We start from the raw sequence: 9,903 nt of genomic DNA, 5'->3' as shown, positions 1-9,903 counted from the left end.
CTTTTTTAGATAGCGCCCTTTTTATTTTGTAACAATGAAACAACTGCTACATTAGACGCATGTGGTCTGTGTCGTAGTATGTCCCTCATCAGCTATTAGCTTCCCCTTTTGAAAATCCCACCATCCTCCACTTGGGAAAATCCCACCATCCTCCACCAGCCTCCCCCTAATACCCTGATTTATCATGATATAAATGAAAGGATTACCAGGACTCTGTTGGTTTTATTACCTATTACCTACCTACACCTATTACTATGAAATAAAGCTACCTATAAAAATTGGGAACTAATAAGTAGGTACATAGGTTTATTATCTTTTGATTCTAAGATGACCTTGACCGCGTTTTGTGGAAGGAACCGAGATGGGTGGCCACTTGGCCAGGAAATGATGAACGCCTGTTTTCTATGAGGTGTGTATGCAATGTGCCAAGCATGTGTTGGATACAAAATCATTTCCTGATTGACGTTATTTTCAGCGTGCATAAACAAACTCATAAAGTTAAAAATTAGTTGATATCGTGTAGGTACCTCCCTAACTTACGTAGCTGATTGACGTTATTTTCAGCGTGCATAAACAAACTCATAAAGTTAAAAATTAGTTGATATCGTGTAGGTACCTCCCTAACTTACGTACCTACTTTCTTGCCAAGTACTTGTACATGTAGGTATTGTCATAACCAAAGGTAGGTAGGTACTTACTTACATTGACGTTAAATGCCTTAAAAAAGTCATACCTATTTATTTTGTACATTAAACCATCACGTATCCTATAAATTATACTAAACCAAGCTATATGTCCGAGTTTTACGTCCGAGCAATATAAGAATTTTAAACTTCCTCAAACGTGTCATTATAATGACGTCATTGCACACTTCATAACTTACGTCATAAGCTCTATTGTTACCTACCTACCTACCTATACATGGGTATTTTATCTTCCCTATGCGGCTGACCCTAAAGTGACTTTCCGTGTAAGTCGTTATTTATGGAGATACTTAGATTGTATATCGGGGTGTTGCTGTTTAATTTTGTCTCGTGCTTGACTCGTGTGATGTCATATTCATATTTCGTGAAGACGTGATCACTGAACACGTCCTCTTGAGACCGTTAGGATTATTAAAGTAAAAATCGGTTTGGCTAAGAACTGGAAAGAAACAAGAAGTGGGGGATGCTCAAAGTCGATTTTTACTAAGTTAGCAACATTATCTTGAGTTTTGAATTCATGTACATTTGTGAAAATTAAATCTTTCAAGTGATTATCAGGACACAGATTTGATAGAGGGAACTGTAACTGCTAAGGTCTTATCGTCCCGAAATCGAAGAGAGAAGGAAGACAGGATAGGAGAGGCCTTCTCCTATCGGTTTGGCTAAGAACTGGAAAGAAACAAGAAGTGGGGGATGCTCAAAGTCGATTTTTACTAAGTTAGCAACATTATCTTGAGTTTGGAATTCATGTACATTTGTGAAAATTAAATCTTTCAAGTGATTATCAGGGCACAAGGGCGAGCCCTTAACGATTTGAGTCAGATTTAAATATGCTATAGCTTCAGTAATAAGGGAGGCTCTTACTTTAACATAGTGGTAAACAATGCTTGAAATATCCAGCGTTTCCCAAACTACACCTGGAACATTAAAATCGCCTACTAAAATAACATTATCTATATTCAGGAGATGTTCTTTTATATGATTACAAAAGAGAGCAAAATCATTACCATCTGTTGATGGTTCAAAATAAAGATTACCAATAATTAATGAACAGGTTTCTAAAAATATTTCAACAAAACACATTTCTCCACATCCATCATATTCGAGGTCAGTCCTGCGACGAAATTTCAGTTTATTGTTAATCGCAATTAAAGCCCCGCCCCCGGTCTTAAACCCAGTACTAACCAGGTCTCTATCGCAACGAACGACTGAAAAATTAGGAGGGAAACCAGTATCAGATGGAGTCCCTGGTTGGAGCCAGGTCTCCGTCAAACAGATTACATCTAAGTTATATGGGTAAGAACAAACATTTTTCAATAAATCATCAATCTTGCCATTTAGACCTCTACAGTTTTGGTAATTTTTTTTTTTTTTTTTTTTTTTTTTTTTTTTTTTTTTCAAAATGTACACATTTTGAACCTTTCTTTCCAGATAAACACTAAATAGCGCAAATGAAATTCGGGCGCCGCAGGCAAATTTTTTCAAGAAATATTTAGATATGTGCCTCATCCTTGTCACATTAATTTTTGACACCTCTACAGTTTTGGTAATATAAGTCAATATCATGAAACAAAGATAACGTATTAATATTATTAGGGTGTACAGGCATAGATGGTAATGACCTAGGTACCTAATGCTTAGATTTGTTTCTATAGATTTCTTATCCTAATTATAGTTGAAAAAGGTTTTGAAAAATTCCCTGACTTTTTTCGATTTTTGGCGCTTTTTCGTGAAATTCCCTGACTTTTCCAGTCTCCATGAAATTCCCTGACTTTTCCCGGTTTTCCAGTCTGGTAGACACCTTGGTTGTTGTTGTTATTGTTGGTGTTGTTGCACCTCTACAGTTTTGGTAATATAAGTCAATATCATGAAACAAAGATAACGTATTAATATTATTAGGGTGTACAGGCATAGATGGTAATAATATTATGTTGAAGTTGAGGTAGTGCCAGTCAGGTTCGGAGCTAACTCTTCAGTACCACCAGGTAGTTGGGAACTTTGAGAAGGTTTGGAAGAATAGCACATATCAGGTTTCAAAGGTCCACGGAAATCTTTCACGAGAATACCATCAGGCCAGATGAGGGGGTTGTTGAGAAAAGGGAAATCTTTTTCAGACACCTCCACATGATACGAAGCATAGGTTTCATACTTTGTCACTAGCCGGGTGAACTTAATGTTGGTCAGCAGGGGAACACTAGATCTCACACATTCTTCAATATCCTTGACCGGAATCGCAGGATTGAAACGCGTAATGAAGAGACCCTTGGTGCGAACTTTCTTCTGTGGAGCTACAGCCATGTTGGTACTTGCAGTTCGCTCCCCTATAAAAGGAGCAGGACGTGGAGCAGCCGGTTTCTGCGAGGACATCTCAGTTGTTTTCTTCACGCGTGGTTTACGCCTGACTTCTTTGAAACCATCGTTATCAGGCTGCTTGACTACCGACCCATCAGACTCAGAGCCAGAGTAGTAACGCGCCTGCTGCACCAATGGCTTGAAGAGGGACTTGCTACGTGAAGACTGGGGAACTTGTTTACTAGTACTACTGGTACTTTGGATCTTGTTAGATTTAGCAGGGATATCTACAGGTTGTTGAAGTTTCATCGCGAAGGTGGGGGCCAAGGGGGACAGGGGGGACACCTTGGAAAGGTTATCAGATAGCCGCTTCACTTCAGATTTCAGAGCTGTATTTTCCGAAGTAAGCTCAGAGATAGCAGATTTTAGTTGACTGACCTCCGATACAAGATCATCCAGTTTGCCTAGAATCATATGAGAGTCGGCCATTGCAACAGTACTGGCAGCTACTTTTGAACCAGATCGGGTGCCGCCTTGGGGGGTTGAACCATTCGCGCAGCTAGGACACGTATAAGAATCGACCACCAATTGGAAGTCGGCCTTACACTTCACACCAGCACACTTATCATGGACACAGACCTTACAGCGCTGACAGACGAGCCGATTTTGTCGGCCAATGATGCTCAGAGTACATATTGGGCAAGTGTAGACCCCTGGCGTCATTTTGAGACCAGGCGAAGGATAGAGAATATTGATTTTGGGTACATTACCAAACTTGAGTCCAGATTCCAAGGTAGGTACTTGGGTAAAAGTACCTATTCATCAATACTTTTTTTCGAACCCAGGACCTTGGATGAGTCACAAGAACAGTGACTTTTAATTTTTTTTTTTTTTTTTTTTTTTTTAAGAAGCTGATAATTTTCCTCCTAGTATTTCATGTCCTGTAAGTTTCTTTCTCCTGTGGCATAATGCATTTTGATTTGTTCTTCGCTTAGTCATTACTTTGTGTAGGTAGTATTTTATCTAGATTTTTTTTATGTGAAATAATTTACCTCTTTTTCCCTCGCGGATTGTCCTTTTATCGTTTACAATAAGACGATTTTTGCTATTCTTTCCTTTATTGACAACGCATGCGTTCAGGCAAACTTGAGGACACCAAATTTTAAAAATCTAACACACATCTGTTCTTATCAGAAAATTCAGATAATTATGTTCAACTGTTTTAAGAATACCTCTATGATTTGCAATGTACGTATTTCCAACAAATTCTTTCCTTTCAAGGAATTTGATTAGCATTAAAATGATCCAAAACAATGAATCTTCCCGGAGTTCCCATCTTTTCTTTCTTCTAGAATCTAGAAACTCCACTACATGGCAGTGGCCAGAATTTCCTAGAGCTAAAATTTATCATGGACTATTATGAATTAAGGTAAAAATTTTCAATTTTATTGGGAACTGAAAAAATCTCCATTGACGTTCCAACAAAAAAGGTACCCAGGTATTTTGGTACCTCTGTAATTTTTGAACTGAGAATTGGCATACTGATGGCTCACTGAACTGTAGAACTTACTCGGCAAAAAGGTCTTTACAAGGGCCTTGTAAGCCTGATTGAGTAGAAAACAGGTATCTACCTAAATACTATGTTAGTATTGAACAAACAATAATCATGAAACATAGAATTTATTTAAAAAGGCCTCAGATAATCCCATGGGTTTCAAAAACTACCCTAACTTAATTAGCACATGAAAAATCTTGAATTTTATGTTTTGTTCTTATTTTTATGTTTCAGATAATGTCAATAAATCAGTAACTCAAAAACTCCCCTTGTAAGAACATAAAAGGTGTAATCTCTTCTTTATTCTTGTTCAAAATGAATATCAATCTGGAAAAGCTGTATGCAGAAATGAAGGATCGGCCATGGAACAAAGGCATTCCTTCACTTCTGGCCACTCTCCGCTCTAAAGACCTGACTGGCAACTTTCCTATCCCATTTGTCAAAGTAAAAACCAATAAAAAATGTGGAGTGGCACAACTGCCACTTGAAGATTTTACCATTTTTGGGATTGATCCTAAAAACGACTCATTTGACCTAGTGCATTGCAGCAAGTGCAAACTCTTGTACCGTCTCCAGAATGTGGGCCAACATATGAAACAACACAATCGTATTGCACGCTCAATAGCCACAGACTCGCCTGAAAGCTTTTCCTCTAATAGTTTACCCAGTACGCCCACTAAGGCAGCAAAAAAAGAAATGCCAAAGATGACAAAGAAATATGTCCTGTCACCTCCTGAGATCATACCATCCACAGATGTCTCCAGTGATCCAGATGTTTCGTCTTCAGGAGATGTTTCCTACCCAAGTGATGGATCCAATATATCTAACAATGGACTTGTTAAGACTGAACTAGATGCTATTGTTCCTATTAATACCCAGCCTGGTTCTAACCGGGTAGATATGTAGGTACACGGGGAACTTGAGAGTTCATGTGATATGGTTTAATGGTTTTACCCAGCCTGTAAACTTTACTACCAGTAAGTATGATGATCTTATGCTGGCTCAGACTGTCTGACAGACCTAGTTTGGAGACTTTCTTTCCTTTCAAGGAATTTGATTAGCATTAAAATGATCCAAAACAATGAATCTTCCCGGAGTTCCCATCTTTTCTTTCGTATACCCATCCGTAAAAGCCGGAGCTTTTGCCACAGATGGGGTCACATATTCAATATTCCATGCAAAGGATGAATTACAAGGAACTCCATTTGAGGAAGGCTAGACAAGTAGACACCTCGTTGAGTTTAAACAAACATCCTGTATACGAGTAACAAAAGTTCGAGCCCACCCTGTAGAAAAGCTCTGGATAGATTTATTAGCATGATATAATGAGCATTAAAAGATGTTTGTTACCTCCCTAACTTACACTATCTAAAATAAACAAGTATTGATTGTATCTACTTTGATTATCAGATCTGTAATTAATTAGTAATTACTATACCTATTTACCATTGTCTGCAATTTTATTATACTTACCATTATCAAAACATCGATTAAAAGATTAAAACTGATATAAAGGTTAAGATTCTTAGATAAGACACAATCAGTGGCGTGTCCTTCCATGGAAACTAGGGAGGCAGGCCCGTATCCAGGATTGTATTGGGACCCAAGAGTCCAAACAGTGATGTACGAGCGGGATGCTCCAAATTTTCAGAGTCTATGCGATGGTAAATGAGCGAAAATGAAGTCCAAAGGGGAGGACCTTATAGGGGAACACGGCTTCTTCCTTTCTACGGTTTTTTCCCTCACTTCCCTCCCTCTCTACTGTTTTTCCCTCACTTCCCTCCCTCTCTACTGTTTTCCCTCACTTCCCTCCCTCTCTACTGTTTTTCCCTCACTTCCCTCCCTCTCTACTGTTTTTCCCTCACTTCCCTCCCTCTACTTACCACTTACCGAAAATAGTAAGTGGTTATTCAACCTGGATTCTAAAACCACCAGGAGATCGGCATAAGTCGTATTTTCCGCTCGGAAATTGAGACGATTTCCCATTTTCCCCTCTTCTGAAGTTCATTTCTCCTCTTTTAAAGAAAAATACGGGTTAGTTTAACCACTAGGTGGCGTGGCAGCGCTTGTACTAAACCATTGGAAATCCAAGATGGCGGCTTTCCAAATCTTTCAAGTCAAAGGTTGTGATGCGGGCTTCAGAAGAAGAGAAATCGTTTGGTGTGGTAGCGCCTCGCCTGTACTAAAGACTAAACTATGGGAAATCCGCCATCTTGTAGAGGGGAAATGGTGTCCGGAAGGAAAATACTCCTGTACTGTGTAGTTGTAAGTTTATTGGTTACCTATTCTATTAGTATATCCCTTTTTTTTTTGTTTTTTATTTTTTTTTTTTTCCTTTTTTTTTTTTTTTTTTTTTTTTTTTTTTTTTTTTTTTTTTAGATAGCGCCCTTTTTATTTTGTAACAATGAAACAACTGCTACATTAGACGCATGTGGTCTGTGTCGTAGTATGTCCCTCATCAGCTATTAGCTTCCCCTTTTGAAAATCCCACCATCCTCCACTTGGGAAAATCCCACCATCCTCCACCAGCCTCCCCCTAATACCCTGATTTATCATGATATAAATGAAAGGATTACCAGGACTCTGTTGGTTTTATTACCTATTACCTACCTACACCTATTACTATGAAATAAAGCTACCTATAAAACTTGGGAACTAATAAGTAGGTACATAGGATTTATTATCTTTTGATTCTAAGATGACCTTGACCGCATTTTGTGGAAGGAACCGAGATGGGTGGCCACTGGCCACTTGGCCAGAAAATGATGAACGCCTGGTTTCTATGAGGTGTGTACTGTGTATGCAATGTGCCAAGCAAGTGTTGGATACAAATACATTTCCTGATTTCAGAGTGCATAAGAGTATTTTCAGAGTGCATAAGCAAACTCATAAAGTTAAAAATTAGGTAGTTGAAATCGTGTAGGTACCTCCCTAACTTACGTACTTTCTTGCCAAGTACTTGTACATAGGTAGGTATTGTCATAACCAAAGGTAGGTAGGTACTTACTTACATTGACGTTAAACGCCTTAAAAAAGTCATACCTATTTATTTTGTACATTAAACCATGACGTATCCTACAAATTATACTAAACCAAGCTATATGTCCGAGTTTTACGTCCGAGCAATAAAAGAATTTTAAACTTCCTCAAACGTCTCATTATAATGACGTCATTGCACACTTCATAACTTACGTCATAAGCTCTATTGTTACCTACCTACCTATACATGGGTATTTTATCTTCCCCATACGGCTGACCCTAAAGTGACTTTCCGTGTAAGTCGTTATTTATGGAGAGATACTTAGATTGTATATCGGGGGGTGTTGCTGTTTAATTTTGTCTCGTGCTTGACTCGTGTGATGTCATATTCATGTTTCGTGAAGACGTGAACACTGAACACGTCCTCTTGAGACCCTTAGGATTATTAAAATAGAAAAGGTAGAAAATGTCTGCGTTGGGACTCGGCTGAAGTGGTTTCGCAAAGGCATTTCGCACATTGCAATTAAACATTATAATATTGATTTCGCGAATATTTTGACGTTACCTCTTGGGCGGCTGCCCGCAAACGCACGCTGGGCGTACGACAGCCGACGCTCCGTTACGAAAATCTCGTTGGAACCTAGGAACGAAATGAACGAGTAGAATTACGATTAAAATTCAATAGGCAGCTACATACCAAATTTCAACTCTCTAGCTCTTACCGTTCTCGAGATATTTTGTTTACAAACATGTTGAATGCGTTAATAACCGCTACGAAGTCGGAATAGCGGCTGCCCGCAAACGCACGCTGGGCGTACGACAGCCGACGCTCCGTTACAAAAATCTCGTTGGAACCTAGGAACGAAATGAACGATTAGAATTACGGTTTAAATTCAATACGATCGAATTTACCTATTGAGTTTTGTCTAGCTAGGGGACGTTAAACAGAGAGTAGACTAGCGTCTGGCTGTGTGACGATAAATAGGGAGAAGAACACTTAACCCTAATCAGCCTAGCTGAGCGGCTGCCCGCAAACGCACGCTGGGCGTACGACAGCCGACGCTCCGTTACGAAAATCTCGTTGGAACCTAGGAACGAAATGAACGATTAGAATTACGGTTAAAATTCAATACGATCGAATTTACCTATTGAGTTTTGTCTAGCTAGGGGACGTTAAACAGAGTAGACTAGCGTCTGGCTGTGTGACGATAAATAGGGAGAAGAACACTTAATCCTAATCAGCCTAGCTAACTGCTGGTTTCAAAGGGTTGTCCCTGCTTGAAAAGAACAAGCACAAGTTCTCACGATGGTTGACTGCTGTTCAGGACGAGCGAATTAAACATGGCTAGAGACCATAACCCCGGTATATGGCAAGAAAAAAAAAATCCTTTCTTTTCATCACCATTTTGCTACAGCTCGAGCCGCTACAACAACAACAAATGAACTTGAATTACCTGAAGCACTGGCTGCCACAATGTTGAGAGCATCCCCACAGTTGAATATAGATCCAAGCAGTAACATTTTACCCAGACGCGGTTCGAGAGGGAGACGGGCTAGGATTTTACCTAGGGGAGTTAGTTCATCGTTCGCGTCCAGGCATTTCATTTCTGAGGAGATTCAGTAAGAGAAGAAATTAGTTGAAATAATTTTAAAAAATGTAATTTCTATCTAGTTTCAATGAAACAGCTGTTACATTAGAGTCCTGTGGTCTGAGTCGTAGCATGTCCATTCGATTGTGTAGTATGTCTCTCATCACACGGACGAGAACAGACAAAATAATTTCCAATAAAGTGATGGGTCAGCACGAGAACACCAGAAATATCTGCAATGGAAATACGTTTTTTTTGTCAATAGGTTCGAGAGGGAGACGGGCTAGGATTTTACCTAGGGGAGTTAGTTCATCGTTCGCGTCCAGGCATTTCATTTCTGAGGAGATTCAGTGAGAGAAGAAATAAGTTAAAATAATTTTTAAAAAAATTAAAAAATGTCATTTTTATCTAGTTTCAATGAAACAGCTGTTACATTAGAGTCCTGTGGTCTGAGTCGTAGCATGTCCATCCGATTCTATAGTACGTCTCATCACACGGACGAGAACAGACAAAATAATTTCCAATAAAGTGATGGGCCAGCACGAGAACACCAGAAATATCTGCAATGGAAATACGTTTTTTTTTGTCAATGGTGGGAATCGAACCCGGAACCTTCTGCATGGCAAACAAGCGCGTTACCACTGAGATAACTATGTCGTATCACCTCTGAGCTCAGTGTTCCCAAGTACCTCTAGATTCGTATAAGTTTAAACCAACTTTTAGAGCTGAGTGTCTTTACACCTGAACCTCAGCGTGGGCTTTTTGTGAACGAAAAAAAAAAAAA

The 9,903-nt window shown here is 39.2% G+C and overlaps 1 protein-coding gene across 1 annotated transcript in view; it reads right to left on the bottom strand.

Moving 5' to 3' along the window:
• The window catches only part of LOC103505705 (ATP-dependent RNA helicase A-like), a 55,359-nt gene that overhangs the window by 7,259 nt on the left and 38,197 nt on the right, over window positions 1–9,903 (bottom strand). Inside the window, 2 exon segments of the mRNA XM_026820972.1 lie at window positions 8,282–8,385; window positions 8,985–9,137. Coding sequence (XP_026676773.1) covers window positions 8,282–8,385; window positions 8,985–9,137 — 257 coding nt within the window.

Source organism: Diaphorina citri, unplaced genomic scaffold (assembly GCF_000475195.1).
Source record: "Diaphorina citri unplaced genomic scaffold, Diaci psyllid genome assembly version 1.1 scaffold190, whole genome shotgun sequence".
Classification (NCBI taxonomy): Eukaryota; Metazoa; Arthropoda; class Insecta; order Hemiptera; family Psyllidae; genus Diaphorina; species Diaphorina citri.
The sequence above is the reverse complement of the archived record's forward strand: the minus strand, read 5'-3'. Positions and strand labels throughout refer to the sequence as shown.